Source organism: Ovis canadensis, chromosome 3 (assembly GCF_042477335.2).
Source record: "Ovis canadensis isolate MfBH-ARS-UI-01 breed Bighorn chromosome 3, ARS-UI_OviCan_v2, whole genome shotgun sequence".
In the NCBI taxonomy this organism is placed as follows: Eukaryota; Metazoa; Chordata; class Mammalia; order Artiodactyla; family Bovidae; genus Ovis; species Ovis canadensis.
Genome location: NC_091247.1, coordinates 142880265 through 142895000, shown reverse-complemented (window position 1 = coordinate 142895000; position 14736 = coordinate 142880265). Strand labels below are relative to the sequence as shown.

At 57.9% G+C, this 14736-nt stretch overlaps 1 protein-coding gene across 7 annotated transcripts in view; it reads right to left on the bottom strand.

Annotated features, from left to right (window-relative positions):
- Positions 1 to 14736, bottom strand: part of KMT2D (lysine methyltransferase 2D) — a 40278-nt gene that overhangs the window by 9577 nt on the left and 15965 nt on the right. For 3 of the 7 annotated variants that reach the window (XM_069584480.1, XM_069584484.1, XM_069584481.1), the window contains exons 21-44: positions 14369 to 14488; positions 14168 to 14281; positions 13823 to 13953; positions 13589 to 13736; positions 13339 to 13404; positions 13045 to 13155; positions 12750 to 12887; positions 12561 to 12645; positions 12086 to 12327; positions 11916 to 11989; positions 11654 to 11704; positions 9719 to 11530; positions 9452 to 9631; positions 9238 to 9374; positions 7158 to 9019; positions 5461 to 5584; positions 5230 to 5314; positions 5058 to 5124; positions 4734 to 4966; positions 1733 to 4633; positions 1457 to 1597; positions 1167 to 1334; positions 853 to 1012; positions 149 to 224 (exon numbers count right to left, since the gene is read on the bottom strand). In XM_069584480.1, the coding sequence (XP_069440581.1) occupies positions 149 to 224; positions 853 to 1012; positions 1167 to 1334; positions 1457 to 1597; positions 1733 to 4633; positions 4734 to 4966; positions 5058 to 5124; positions 5230 to 5314; positions 5461 to 5584; positions 7158 to 9019; positions 9238 to 9374; positions 9452 to 9631; positions 9719 to 11530; positions 11654 to 11704; positions 11916 to 11989; positions 12086 to 12327; positions 12561 to 12645; positions 12750 to 12887; positions 13045 to 13155; positions 13339 to 13404; positions 13589 to 13736; positions 13823 to 13953; positions 14168 to 14281; positions 14369 to 14488 (9226 nt within the window). The remainder of the gene's footprint in view (positions 1 to 148; positions 225 to 852; positions 1013 to 1166; positions 1335 to 1456; positions 1598 to 1732; positions 4634 to 4733; positions 4967 to 5057; positions 5125 to 5229; positions 5315 to 5460; positions 5585 to 7157; positions 9020 to 9237; positions 9375 to 9451; positions 9632 to 9718; positions 11531 to 11653; positions 11705 to 11915; positions 11990 to 12085; positions 12328 to 12560; positions 12646 to 12749; positions 12888 to 13044; positions 13156 to 13338; positions 13405 to 13588; positions 13737 to 13822; positions 13954 to 14167; positions 14282 to 14368; positions 14489 to 14736) is intronic. The other 4 variants (XM_069584482.1, XM_069584486.1, XM_069584485.1 and 1 more) reach the window with 3 other exon arrangements.

Here is a 14736-nt window from a genome sequence, read left to right as displayed (position 1 = left end):
CCCAGCAGGTGCCCCCTCCCAAATCTAGAGATTTGTGGATGTTACAGCTCTATTTGAAATCTGCCATTGGTCAAAAGAAGAAACAAGGAAAAATGAGGAACTGGTCCCCCACCTCAATTCCTCATCCCCATCTCTGCCCCTTCCGCACCTGACATCCTCAGTCTGATTGTGAGGGGGCGTAGGCAAAGCGGCCAGCAGGTCTAGACTTTTCACTTCTGAAGCATCTGCAGGGTAGGTAGGAGAAGAAAAGTCAGGCTGAGGTCAGGCCAGAGCTGCTGGTGCTTTCTCCCACATGTTTCAAGCCTAACGGGTACAAGATCTAGCTCAGTTCTATGACCACTATCTACTCATCCAGGCATCTACCAGTTTGGGGTACATGAGCTATAAATTTATTGAGCCTTTCTAAAGAGTGTACTCTGCAGTGTACGCTCATTGGTTATAGTCTTTCAATAACTCCATTAAGTATTATTTTTATTTTAGAGTGAGAAAACTGAGGCTCACACAAGTCAATCAAGTTACTTGGCTGCAGAAACACAGCTAAATGAATGCAAGAACCAGATTTCAAATGCAGATCTGACTGGAGTTCATACCCTGTGGGTAAGGAAACTTGGTCATTCCTCAAAAACAAAAGCTTCATTAATATTCTCCCTGCCCTGCTGCCTTTGCTCTGGACTCCAGAAGCCCCTCCTTGGCTCCAACAAATCAGTCTCCGAAGAGGCCCTTCCCACCTCAAGGACCACCTGTTGTGTGCGCACACAGAGCAACACACAACCCACTCCTACCTCAAACCCCACCACAGGACCCTAGCCACCAAGGTGGGGCCGAGAGGCGCCCACTCTGCTCCTGACTTACCCCTCAGCACCCCTTCAGTATCCCGGGCAGAGGCGGCATCCTTGGGGTGCTCCCCCAGCTCTTCAGACGGAGTGACGCCATTAACCATCTTCTGCTGCACCGATGGGGGTGGGGTGGGGGGCAGCGACGAGGGTGGTGTCGGCGGGTTACTCAGGTTATTCTGGGGGCGGGGTGGGGTGTTGTGTGCAAGATGGCATAGGGAGACTGACATAATCTCCTGGCCCCAACTCTATCAGCCCTTTGCTCAAGTCTGCCACCCCCAACTCCACCTCAAGAACCTCATCATCCCCAAAAGGTACTGCCATTTTTCTGACCTTGGTAAGCAGCTGGGAATAGTAGTCAGGGCCCGTGGGCAGCACCCCACTTCCGAAGGCCCCTCTCAGCTGGCACTGCCCACTGATCGGGCAGCCGCTGCCAAAGGGAGCAAAGAGGCTAAAGTTGGCGGTGATGGTAGGTTCCGTGAGGGGCAGCAGGGACAGCTCCTAGAAGGGGCAAGATGACAAGGTTGGAATCCCGAAGCATATACCTCTCTGCTACTGCACAGCTGGGGGCCAGGCTGCCCCTATCCTGGGATGGGACCAGGGGACTGGCTCCTGGGGGTCACCTGTTTCAGCTGTTTCAGCAAGGCCTCGCTGGCCCTGACCCCGTCCTCCTTCCGCAGCTTCTTTCGGGAGCTCACCAACCTGTCGCTTGCCTTCTGTACCCGCTTGGGCTTCGGTGTCAAAGGCTTCCTTGCTGCTGTATCCTAAGCCGGACAAACCCACAGTGAAGGCCACCGTGCGCCTCAGAGCCCTCACCTCTGGTTTCACCCAGACCTGCTCGCTCTGCCCCTGGGCTCCAGGCCCCACACTGTCTGCTCCACTCTGACTGGAGTACTCACCTCCTTGGTGCTGGGGGTACCCTGCAGTTTCTGCTCCAGCCCAGCAAGCTTGCTGTCAATGTGCCCGTTGATCTCAGCTCGCAGCCCCTCGGGCCCCCGCCCAGTACTGAGTTGCACATTCTTTGCTCGAAGAAGCTTCTGCAAGAGCAGATGCCCGGCTTCTGAGCGGGGCCCTGCCAGCAGGAGGTGGTTGCTGGTACCTGGTGCCCCTACAGGCTCCCCGTTGGCCTCCCTCTTCACCGCCTGGGACCCAAGGGCACACGGCTCTTCCCGAGGCTCCTGCTTGATGTTGAGATGTGGTGGCTCAGGTACCACCTGCCCATTCACCTGGTCCAGATGCCCAGGTACCAGGCTGCTTTGCTCCAGCTTCTGGGCTTCCGCTAGGTGGTCTGGGGGGTCCCAAGGTCCCAGTCCCTTGCCAAAGAAGGTATCCGCAAGCTGGGCAGCAGCAGGTGAGACCCTCCCAGGAGGAAGCTCCAAGGGAGGCCCCTGGGGCTTGGGGGTTCCTGGCTGGGTGATAGGGAGCTGGGCCTCTGAGGGGAGCTGGGAGCTAGGGGAAGGTAATTGGGAGGAAGGTCTCTTTGGCTCTTGGGGGCTGGATGGTGGAGGTGTGGGATGGACAGGGCCAAGAACTGGTCCTGTGGATAAGGCTCCTTGTGGGGCGGGGAGTCGGGGTGGGCCCTGAGGTCGAAGCCCGGCCCCTAGCTCCTGAAGAGGGCCTGTCTGGGATCCAGGGAAGCCCCCAGGTTGGGGCTGGCGGCCCAGGAGGCCTTGGAGGGGAGAGGGCTGGGTCCCAGGCTCCGGGTAGGGTGGGGCCTGGCGTGCTGCCTGACTCTGCTGTAGCTGCCTCTGCATGAGAAGCGCGTGGAGCTGCTGCTGCTGCTGAGGACTCAAATGCCGCAGCTGTGGGTTTTTGGCCAGGACTCCTTGGAGCTGTGCCCGAAGCTGACCCACTGTAGGCATGACCCCAGCCCCTGGCAGGCTCTGGCCAGACTGCGGGACAGATCCCGGCTTGGCAGGCTGTGGCCCTATGTTATTTTGCATAGGCCGCTCTAGTCCAAGGGGCTGTTGGGAGCTCAGAAGGTTCTGGGTCACGGATCCAGGCTGTTCCCCTAAGGAAACAGAGGATTGGGCCAGTAGGTGGGGCACAGACGAGGCCTCAGATGATCCACTGCCTGGTTGCCCATGGCTTCCTGCGCCTGCTGTGTGGAGCAAGTTAACTGGCGGCTGCTGTTGTCCTGGGAGCCTCAGAGGTGGCTGTAGCTGCAGAGAATTGGGCTGAGGCTGTGCCTGGGGCTGGACAAGCAGGAGTTGTGAGTCCCCAGACAGTGAGGGCTTCACCTCTCCTGGTTCAGTGGCCACGGACTCTGGTACAGTCCCCATTGGTAAGGGCCCTCCCTGATGTGTGGAGGGCCCCTCACTGGCCTCTGAAGGAAGAGCCGTCTCTACGATGCTTTGTTCCTTGCCCGTTAGGATGAGGGTTGGGCCCAGGGCTCCGGGGCTAGAAAAGTGTTGCAGAGGCTTGGCTGGCATGCCAGAGCCAAGTGTCATCTGTTGCTGCTGCTGTTGCTGTTGAGGAGACAGTAAAGCTCGACTCTGGCTCAAGAGGCCCATCTGCTGCTGCTGTTGAAGCTGCTGTTGCTGCTGCTGCTGTTGAAGCTGCTGTTGCTGCTGCTGCTGTTGAAGCTGCTGTTGCTGCTGCTGCTGAAGCTGCTGCTGCTGCTGAAGCTGCTGCTGCTGCTGTTGAAGCTGCTGTTGCTGCTGCTGCTGTTGAAGCTGCTGCTGCTGTTGAAGCTGCTGCTGCTGCTGTTGCTGTTGAAGCTGCTGTTGCTGCTGCTGTTGTAGCTGCTGTTGCTGCTGCTGTTGTAACTGCTGCTGCTGTTGTTGTAGCTGCTGTTGCTGCTGCTGTTGTTGAAGCTGTTGGTGTTGTTGAAGTTGCTGCTGCTGCTGCTGTTGCAACTGTTGCTGCTGCAAGGCGGCCATGGGCTGAGCACCCAGTTTGGGCTGCCCATTGTGTGGCATCAGACCCTGCTGAAGATGGGAAAGCCCAGCCATGGATCCTTGCTGTTGGTGCTGTTGCTGCTGCTGGGATGTGACCAGCCGGTGTCCCATTAGGCCCTGACCCTGCTGTGCCATCTGGGGAGAACTTAGCACCCGCGGCTGGGTCAGGAGCACCTGTCTGTGAGGGCCCTGGGGGCCCAAAGCTCCAGGGTGTGGTTGCTGCTGCTGCAATACTGCCACCTGGGCAGGGCCCAGCATGCCCTGGGGCCCCTGGGGTGGTTGGGGGGACAGCTGCTGGACCAAGAGGCCCTGGTGGCTGCTGGGAGGCAGAAGGCCCTGGGGCTTGGGACCCAGAGCCTGGTTTGCCTGTACTCCTGGACCCTGCTGCTGTTGCTGCTGGATTGCCACCTGTCCTAGGAGATGCTGCTGCTGCTGCTGTTGTAATTTCTGGGCCAGCTGCATCCGCTGCTGTTGGAGCTGCAGCTGCCTTTCCTGTAAAAGCCTCGAGTCAGGTCCCAGGCCTCGAAGAGCAAGGTTGCCAGGGAAAAAGCCCCCTGAGGGGCCAGCCAGGGCCCCAGCTCCACCAGAATGTTGCTGTTGCTGCTGTTGGGCCAGGGTGGTGTTGAGGAAGGGGCCACCAGGCTGTCCAGGTAGGGCCATGCCCCCGGGGGTCAGGCGAAGACCTGCAGCTTGCCCCCCAGGGGGTCCTTGAGGTGGCTGCAGCCCATGGCCTGGGAGCAGCTGACCAGGAAGCTTGGTGAGTAGCCGGGGACTCTGGGAAGGGCTAAGGGCAAGTACGGCTGAGTGCTGCTGCTGTTGCTGTTGCTGTTGTTGCTGCTGCTGCTGCTTATTCCGATATTCTGCCATTAAGTTAGTGTGCTCCTTCTGCTGCTTCCGGACCTAACACGGGAAGGTTAGGAAGGTCAGCAGGGAGGCTACCCACCTGTGCCACCCTTCTTCCCAGGTTCCTGGTTGCTAGGTTGAAGTCTGTCTTCCCTACCTGATCCAGCTGTTTCTGGATCTTGCTCTGTTGTTCTGTAACCAGCTTCAGCTTCTCAGCATCAGCCTCGGGGAACTCCCGGCCAGCCTTCTTGGCAGTGCGCTGCTTGGCACACAGGGCTTTCCGGGACTTGCGGTGCACCCCTATCTGCTCCTCTAGCACCTTCAGCTGCATTTGTAGGAGCTGCTGGGTATGGAACAGCCACTCCTCATACTGCCGCTGGTCAGCCTCATCTGGGAAAGGAAGTGGACGGATGTCAGGGGATCCAAACCCCTCTTTCCCCAAGCCACTTCCTTGCACATTCCTCCCCATCACCATACTCACTGATCACTCCCTGGGCAAAAGTGGGTGGATTGGGACGAGGCTGGGAGGAGTCACCGGCACCCCGCTCCTGGGATGAGAAAGACTGTTGAAGGGTCATTGTTCTGTACCAGGCCCTAAGAAGGGTGGCTCGAAGGCATAGGAGCCAAGTTCCTGCTCCCACCAGACCATTTACCTGGCCACTCCCAGCTGCCACGTGGTTCTGCAGATCACTGCCGGGCCCCCCTGAGAGCCTCTGAGCTAGCAGGGACACTTGCTGCCTGGAGTCCGCCAATGCAAAGAGGATGAGTTAGCGATGGGGAAAGTTGAAGGGCAAAGAGGTGGGACAAGTAGGAAGGAGGATCATGAAGAATAGGGGAAGGACTGGAAAAGGAAAAAGCCAATGCTCCCATCCCATACCTCTTACCTGTTCATACCAGGTGCCACTCCAATGCTGCCCTGAGCCATCACCTTTTTGATGCCTTTCAAAGCCACCATCTTGGCCTTTGCAATAGGATCAATGATATCTTCTGCAGCGAATTTGTCCAGGTCTAGAGACAGAAGAGCCAAGTGAGCCTGGCATTGAGGTCAATGTCTGGTGTTGCAACTCCTTGACTTCCACCAAGCCAAGCAGAACAATGACATGGCATGGTGGAAAGACCACTAGACTAGGAGCCAGGTAGCATAGGTGACTCAATTCTATTATTCACAGGACACATAGCTGTTTTTACTTGCATGGTGTTAGGAAAAGGTACTCAGTAAATATTTACTGAACCAATGTATTAAAGTCATTTCACCTCTATGAGCCTCAGTTTATTCTTCTATTTGACAGAGATCATGATTCCTTATTCTGCTTATCTCACGGAGCTACTGAGAAGATCAAATATGACCAGAATACAACTTTACTTTATGACCTAAAAAGCATTCTTCAAAAGTCATGTTCTTAAGACAACTAAGTGCAGCCCAAGAACCCAAGATGTGGGCACAGTGCCAAAGCCCAATGCCAGAGTTGCTTTGGCCACAACACACACCACCTACAAACCACTCTTCTGCCTGTCCAGGACACTGGGTAGAAAAAGAGAAACAAGAAGACACCAAATCATCCTAAAATCTTATACACTGCATATTTCTCCACTACTCAGAAAGCTTAACTGACTCCCTACTTTTAAGAAGATTAACCAAACACCTCCTCCTGGTTATTCTGAGGTGGTAGAACAGTTAAAAGGATATGAGGGCCAGGCTTCAAATTCCAACTGTTAGTTGTAGGATATTGAGCAAGTTAATCTTTCTGCCTCAGTTTCCTTTTCTATAAGATAATAATAGGACCTATTACCTGTACACACTGCTATATTTTAAATGGATAACCAAGGACCTATTGTATAGCACACAGAACTCTGCTCTATGTTATGTGGTGGCCGAGATGGGAGGGGATTTTGGGGGAGAATGGATGCATGTATACGTATGGCTGAGTCCCTTAGCTGTTCACCTGACGCTCTCACACTGTCAACCAACTATACCCCAATACAAAATTAAAAGTTAAAAAGAAATAATAATGGTACCTACTCAATGTTTTTGTTGTGATGATTATATCACACAGTAAATGCAAAGTGCTCAGCACAGTGTTTAGCAGTCATTATTCAATAGATACTACTATACTTTGATGTCTTCTTCAATCTGGGCCCCCATCTCACCTCTCCAAAGTTACGGCAGTGCCCACACGCTTCCTTCCACAAAGCCTACCCCAGCCTAAGCAGTCCACTCATGGTCTCCAAATACACCTGACTTTCCTGCCACTAAGTCTCACTACATCTTTTACCAGGCCAACTACTTCTCGTACCACTCTGCTCCAAGTCCTAAGCTCTGGGTCTCACCACAGCTACAAGGACTCTGCTAATCAGACTTCAGGTGTCCATTCCGTTCATTCACTCAAACATCTGAACACCTGCTAGACACCAGGCACTATTCTCCCTTAAAAGCTAGTGTTTCTGCCTACACCTCTCTCTGAGTCTGGTCTCCTTTAACTAGGGAGTATCTTGGGTCTGCAGCCTCAGAGAGAATTCAGTTAGTGGTAACCGTGATCACTCCTGAGTTACTAAGCCAGTCTCTCCCCCAAGATGAGGTTACCTGTATCTGGGAAAAAGCTGTTAGCCAACTGCTGCTGCATTGCCAGCTGCTGTGGTTTCATGCACATGGACGGTGGCATGGTACCCATGGGCTTCTGTGCCAGCACTGGCTGTGGGTTCTGCTGGGGCACCAAGCCTGCCTGTCCCCCATGCTGCCCACTTAGCATATGCCCTTGGTTGGATACCATGGCCATGGATGGGGCCAGGCGCTGCTGGAGGGCATGAGCTGGTGGCTGGGTGGGCATCAATGGTTGGGCCAAGCCTGGCTGTCGGGAGCCTCCAAGTCCCAGGGAAAGCTGCTGTTGAGGGCCAGCCAAATTGGGAGAAGAGCCCTCATGGGGCAAAGACACAGCCTGGGCAGGGCCTGGGGTAGACAGCAGGGAATGCTGCTGGGGCTGCTGCTGCTGCACAGGCTGCAGCTGCGCTGAAAGCTGCTGCTTCTTCTGCAGCTCTTTCTTCTCATGTTCCAACAGGTCCTCAATGAGCAGGGGTAACTCACTGGCTACCAGTGAGCTCTCCATCTTGTCCAGCTCATCCCCAGATGCATGTCCACCAGGCAAAGTCAGGGCCCCACTCTCTAGCTCAAACTTTTCCAGTAGGGAGGACCCTCCCGGGCCACTCAGTGGGCTGGGCGTCAGCAGGTGAGCTGGTGGTCCTCCTGTGGTCCCAAAGGGGACCTTCTCAGCTGTGTGCCCACTGCTAGAAAAAGATCCTGTGCCCATTCGAGTGTCCCGGCTGCCCGTCACACTCTGACCTGGCTTCACCCCCAGGCCTAGGGAAGTGGTGACAGGTGCTGGCTCTGCCTTGGGGGTGGTAATGGTAAACTGGCAAGGGGAAGGGTGGCGCCCACCCTCCTCCACCTTGGGCTTCACCTCGGGAAGCCCTGATGCCAGACGGGGCTCAGGCGCATCAGCAGCCGGGGGAGGGCGCTCCTCGGGGCCCAAGGGTCCTGGCTCCACCCCTCGCAACAGAGCCTCTCGTTCAGCCTTTTCATTGGCCGACTCCACCAGCCTCAGATGCTCATTGAAGATGTCCTTCTTGTCCCCCGTGTCCAGCTCAGGGTCAGTATAGGCCAGCAGGTCAAACTCATCCCCATTGAGCAGGTCATCAAGGTGGGGATCATTGGTCTCTAGGTTTTCCAGAGTACCCAGCTCATCGTCTCCCTTGGCCACATCCACACCCAGGCCCAAGTGAGCAAGCTCCTCATCGTCCTCCAAGGCCTTGTGGGCATCAAAGTCATCATCCAGCTCAGGATCCTCACAAGGTAGTTTTCCAGCTTCCAGAGCCAGAGGAGGGGGGCGGCCAAGCTCAGTGCTGGAGGGGGGCCGGCTGACTAGCTCCAAGCCAGTGGGCAGGTTGGGACCCTTGGTGTGGGGCGTTGGATGGAGGCTGTTGTTCAGTTCAGGAGCTGGTGGGGCTGAAGGTTTTTGTGGAGGAAGGCCTGAGACTGCTAGGCCACGAAGCCCTTCAGGGGCCAGTCGGTGGGAATCCTCAGTTACAGGGTAAAAACGGGGTCTCTGTGGAGGGCCCTGACCGGGAAATGGAGGCCCCCCCGGTCCGAGTCCTTTCTGTACATTGTGCCGCAACTCAATGAACTGGGCAGGACCAGCTGGGCCAGGCACTGGTTCACCAGGGCCAGGCAGGCGGTTGGAAATTCCAGCCAAAGGGGAACCTAGGGTTTGGCGACCAAGTTCAGGCCCAGGAGTTGAGGGAAAGCGCGCAGACATGGTAAGTCGCATGGAAGCTGCTGCTGTTGCCTGTTGCTGCTGCTGCCACAGTTGCTGCTGCTGCTGCTGCTGTAAGGGCAGGGACCCAGGATACGGTGCTCGCTGATAGAAGGCTTGGGAGCCCCCCACCAATTGCCTGAAAGTATACGCAGTAGTAAGAAAAAATCAGAATGAAAAAAGAGCTAGAACATGGGCTTCCCTAAAGAAGGAAAAAGTTAACACAGTGAGGGGGAAAGAATGGGAAAGAAAAGAAAGAGATGCTGAGGATTAGACAGACAGGAAAATCAGGGGCAGTCCACACTGGATATAATATACTCCCTTGATTTTTCCCTGAGGGAAGCCCAGGAGCCTCACCGGCTGTTAACATCCATAGAGGAAGGGGTGGCTGGTGGAGGTGGCCGGGAGAGTCGGTCATCACTGGGGAAAGCCCCTGGCCCCAGGATGGGGCCACCCAGCTTGCTTGGGGGCAGCCCCACAAGGCTGCTCTTGTCCTAGGAAAGATGAGGGTAGATGAAAGTGCAGCCACCTTCTGCATCTTGGATCTACCACCCCTTGCCACTCTACCTACCTGGGTCCCAGCAAAGGGGGTCTGGCCTCGACCCAGCTGCTCAAATGCAGGGCTACTAGGCTCAGCACCCCAGCTGCCTGGGGGTCCCACTGCTCCAGCAGCTGCCGCAGTCTCCTTCTCCTGCCGAAGGGTGTTGCGCTGCATCTGCTGCCGAATCAACAGCTCCCGCAGTCGCTGCCGCTGTGCAGAGTACAGACAAGACAGTAAGTCCACTGGACGAGCACCAAAGCCCAAAGGGCTGGTCCACAAACAGAGATGTTGACCCACCTGTCGCTGCTTCTCTAGTTCTGTCTGACTGAGGCCAGACATGCCTGGGTCCTGGGTACCTGAAAGCTCAGGTGCCGCCAAAGAGCTGCCCGTGCCAGCCCCTGGGTCTTCTCGCTTCTCGACCGGAGAGGTGATGCCCGCCCGTGGTGCAGCCCCATGGGGTAGGCAGGGGAGGGGCCCGTCGGGTGCGGGTTGGGGAAGGACTGACGGGGGGCGCAGCGGGGACGGCCCGTAGCCCTCTCCTGCGGGCCCGCTGCTGGGCCCCAGGGGGCTGCCCGATGGGCGGAAGTTCCCTGCGGCTACTGCGTAGTTTGTGCTTTGAGGCTTGCCCATGGTAGGGCCTGGCCCAAAATGGCTGTTGATCCCATGGGGTGGAGGGAGACCAGGCTGAGGGACAGGGGGCTTTAAGGGAGGCTCCCCGACCGCCTGAGGGAAAGTGAAACGCATGGGAGAAGGGGTGCCCACAAATGCACTGGTCCCAGGGGACCGGGCAAAATTGGGGGGTTGCACACTTGGGACCTTGGCATGGAGCTCACCTGCTGGCCCTGAGGGCAGGGCTGCTGGGAAACCCCCAGCCCCCAGCGGAGTGTGGGCTAGAGGCCCAGCCTTGAAGGCAACTTCAGAGGGCTGGGGGCGGGGGGGCTTATGCAATGGGGCAAATGGATCCCGGGACTGAGGGCGTGAGGGTGGACGGGAATAAGGGTCAGGGGATTGGAAGCGAGGGGTAACAGGGGATGGGCAGAAAGCCTCAGCAGACAGAGGACGGGGTGTTAAGGGGGACTGGGAGCTGGACTGGGACTGGGGACTGGCGGGCACTCGGGAGAAAGGGTCAGAGGGCAGTGAGCGGGGAGGCAGGGCACAGCAGCTCTCAGGTGGTGGGGGCTGGGGCCGAGGGGTCAGCGGGGGTTGGGCGTAGGGGTCAGGGTAGGGACCAGGGCGAAAGATGTCCGAGTGGCTGGGAGGAGAAGGGGCCAAAGCCTGGGCAGGGGGTGGCTCCTGGGGCCTTAGGCCCAAGCCCGGGCTCTGGGGCTCTACCTGAGATGCCCGAGGGGTCAGGGGGGCTTTGAAAACATCAGGTGCCTTTAACTCCAGGCCACCCAGGTGGGGGCCTGAGGAGGGAGAGTCAACAAAGCCCAGGTTTGGGGGCCCATAGCTCGGAGAGGATCCCCCAAGCTCTTCCTTCTTCACCTCCAGGGCCTTCCGAGACTCCCCAAAAGGCAGGGGCGACAGCAGAGGCTCAGCAGCCTTGCCTCCCCCTCCCCCTGGGCTCTCAGGCACAGCCAGGTTGTCCAGGGAGGGGCAGCGGGGTTTGAGGAAGGGGTCAGGCGTGGAGGGCTGGTGTCGGGGGGTGCCAGGTGGGGTAGTGTGGAACTCCCCTGGCTGGCCAGTCCCAGGACGAGACGAGGCACCCAGCGTCGGGGGCGGTGCAGGGGCCCCAGTCGGACTAGGATAGGGAGGGTAGGTGGGCGGTACTGTGGGGAAGCGGGGCTCCAGAGCATAGGCAGAGGCCAGTCCAAAGGGGTCCTGCGAAGGCACTTGGGCGGGCACCTGGGGCGGGAGCTTGAGGAAGAGCTCACCAGGCGAGTCGGGGCCGGGCACCGTGCCCGCCGGCGGCTTCAGGAACCCGTCCGCAGAGGTAGACAAGCCGGCGGGGGGAGTGGGGCTGCCAATGAAAATGGTGGGGGCAGCAGCGGGAGGCGGACTGCCCAGGGCCCCTGGCTGGGGGGGGATGCGGAGATGTAGGGCCGGTCGGTCAGTCTTGCGGACCATGTCGCCCACCTTGGTCTGCTTGTTGATCTGGCTCTCAGCCTGCTACAGGAGGAAACCAGGTAGAGAACAGTCAGGCTGCTGTGGGTAGGCCCTCTGACCCCCACCTGCAGGGAGGCTGCCCCACAACCAGACTTGGATGCCTCTGCGCACCCTGAGCCCGCTCACCTTCTGCACCTTGTTGATGCGGTGAGCTGCCCGGTTATCTTTGGCCTTTTGCTGAGGAACAGAGGACACAGCCTGAGGCTGGGACTCAGTCTCAAGCCCAGTCCCACTCCCTCACCACGCCGTCACACTCCCCACCCAGAAGCCGACCCCTACTGGCCCAGCTGCTATGAAAGTGGGGAGTAGAAGGAATGAGGGTGACTTTCCCGAAGACACGCTGCCCATGACTCATTTCCCATGCCACTCCAGGCTCCTTCTGTCTCACCAGGTAGGGGGCTTTATCAGCAGCTGGAACTTTTCTCCACAGCTTCATGATTTGTTTGCAGCGGCTTGACCAGTCTGGAGGACAGAGACCATGTGTGAGAGGAGAACTGGCAGGTGACCCCTGCGCTGGTCGTGTTGCAGGCTGTCTCCCTTGCTCTGTCCCACAGGTACCTGGGTAATCCTGCTTGAGACTGGGGAAGTTAATATTGGCGTACAGCACAGGTGAGATGGTGGAGAGCTGGCCCAACTCCTCGTCCTTCTCCCAGCGCTGAAGACTCCGCTGATTATAGGAGAGCCCGTCGCCCTCACCCTCCGTGGTGGGGGTGGTGGGGGTGGAGGGCGTGGTGCCCCCCGAGCCTGTCCAGGGGCTGTCTGGCTCACCGGGTTCCGGGCTAAAGAAGCCCCCGCGCTCCCTGGGGCGCAGGGGCAGAGAGTCACAGAGGGCAGGGATGCCAAGCCCCACCCCAGACAAACTGCCCAGAGTCCCCAGGCTACTGCCCTGCCCCAACAGAGGACAGTCACTAGCAAGGCAGCAGAGGGAGGGAGGGGTTGCCACAGCAGCACCCGAGAGTCCAACGTTCCCTCCCCCAGCGTGGCCCCACTGGAGGGAAGGGACTGCCCGCAGAGGTTAAGCACAAATACCAACCTAGAATCCAGGAATGGGGACTGGCAGAGGCCCGGGTAAGAGTCCATTGGGCTGTTGGAGGGGAGATTGCCCAAAGGGAGTCCACCTACAGGAAGCATAGGATCAGAGAGAGGGAGCAAGCAGCCCGGTCTGGAGGCAGGCTTGATGGTACCTGCCCACGCAGTCTTCAAACCACTCCCATCAGCTCACCTTGAAGAAAGGGCCTCTGCAGCGGTGTCCGGCTGCCGTCCAGGCCAGGGGTTCCGCAACCCAGATGCTGCTCTCGTTCAGAACCCAGAACGTCCTTGAAAAGCTGCTGCAGGTCCTTGGATTCCATCTTAGGCAGTTCTGTGACGGATCAAGGAAAGATGCTGCTGAGGAAGACTAGGGCTCAGGGGATACCAGGGAAGGTGCCCATGACTCCCCACCAGAGGAGCAATATAAACGAGTCCCTCAGGCAGAGGAGAGGACCTTTATACATGCAGAGTATGGGTCCCAGCCTCACCTTCTGTGGGAATCCTGTCTAAGTCAGAGCTAAGCATCCCTTCACCCGGGGTGCCTGGCTTCTCAGGGTCACTGGGCACTGGGGATGCCTTTATGCCACCATCCTCAGGTCCTGCAATTGCCAAGAAAAGCCCATCAGCTAAGGTCGGTGTGGAGCCACCACACTTGCCACTCTGGCAAGGACCACAGAAGGCCTGAAACACTTTCCAGCCTCCAGCCTTGATGGTGCTCAGGGGCAGAACAGGTTGACAGAAGCAAAACCAAGATGGCACCCAGCCCTCCCAGAAGCCCTCACCTGGTGTATCAGCCTTGCTCTCGGGGCCACGGGATTCTTCATCTGCAACATCTGGACCATCATCTCCTATGAGCAACAGCCCCACTTCAATCAGAGATGCCCAGAACAGGACCCCAGCACCAAGGCCAGGACCCTTGGCCAACCCTCAACTCCTAGAGACCAGCCCATTTCACACCAAAATCTCTTACCAGCTTCCAAGTACAAAGTGAGGTTGGACCCCTTCAGACTACCTTACCCCCACATGACTGACCTTTCTGTGAGGTCGGGAGCTCCTTCCTCTCTGAGCCTCCATCGCCCTTGGCTTTGGGGGTTCCCAATCCAAAGCTTGGCCGGCCCACGCCAACTGCAAACAGGGCCTTCCGGCTCAGGTCTAGCAGCTCCTTCCCAAAGAAGGCTTCCTGTGGGAGGAGGCGGAAAGAAACAGGCTTTCTCAGGCCCTGCGGGCCAGGAGCCTGGCCAGTGGCCTTCAGAGCCTAAGACCCACCTGCAGGTAAGCAGGGAACATGTCCTCCAGTTTGTTCTTCTTGCGCCCTCGCCGCTGCTGCTTCTTCTTCTCATCCCCATCGGCTAAGCTCTGGTCCACAGAGCCCTCGGCAGGCAGGTCAGCAGGCAACACTGAGGACCCAACAGGAGGGTCAGCCTCTCTGGGGACTGTGAGCATGCTGCTCCCAGGCTGGCCTGGGGACACTTTCTGCCTATTCTCCCCCGACACCAATTGGGCCCACTACCTCCTTGACCCTTTGAGAGCACCCCTGCCCCCGGCCTCCCTGGCAGTGTCCCACAGGTCCTGCGAGCCCCACCTTCTCCCAGGCCCCACTGGAGCCCTCACCCGTCTCACCCTCGTCGGGCTGCCCATCCCCACTCAACACCTCCGCCTGTGCTGCAGGCCCTTTTTTCACACGTGTGTGGGATTTCCGCTGTCGCACCATGAAACCACCAATGCCTGTAAGGAGGCAGAGCTGAGGCTGAGAAGCCGCTGGGGACCTGGTAAGCTGCCCCTCACCATCCCACCCACATCCCAGGGCCTCACCAGGCCGATAGGGTTTGCGTTTGCGTTTTTTGCTCTCCTCGGTCTCCTCTTTGCCAGGCTCTCCATCAGGGCTGACAGGACCCTCCAGTTTAATTTCGCACTCCATGTGCTCCACACTACCTGTGTGTGGAGACAAAAGAGATGGAGACAGGTCAGAGGCTTGGACCCTTTGAACCCTGTCATCCTATCAGTTAAGAACTGAGAACTGGGGACTCCCCAAATGGTCCAGTGGTTAAGAATCGCCTGCCAATGCAGGGGACATGGGTTTGATCCCTGGTCCAGGAAGATTCCACACACCAAGGAGCAACTAAGCCTGTGAGCCACAACTACTAAAACCCGCACACCCTAGGGCCCATGCTCTGCAATAA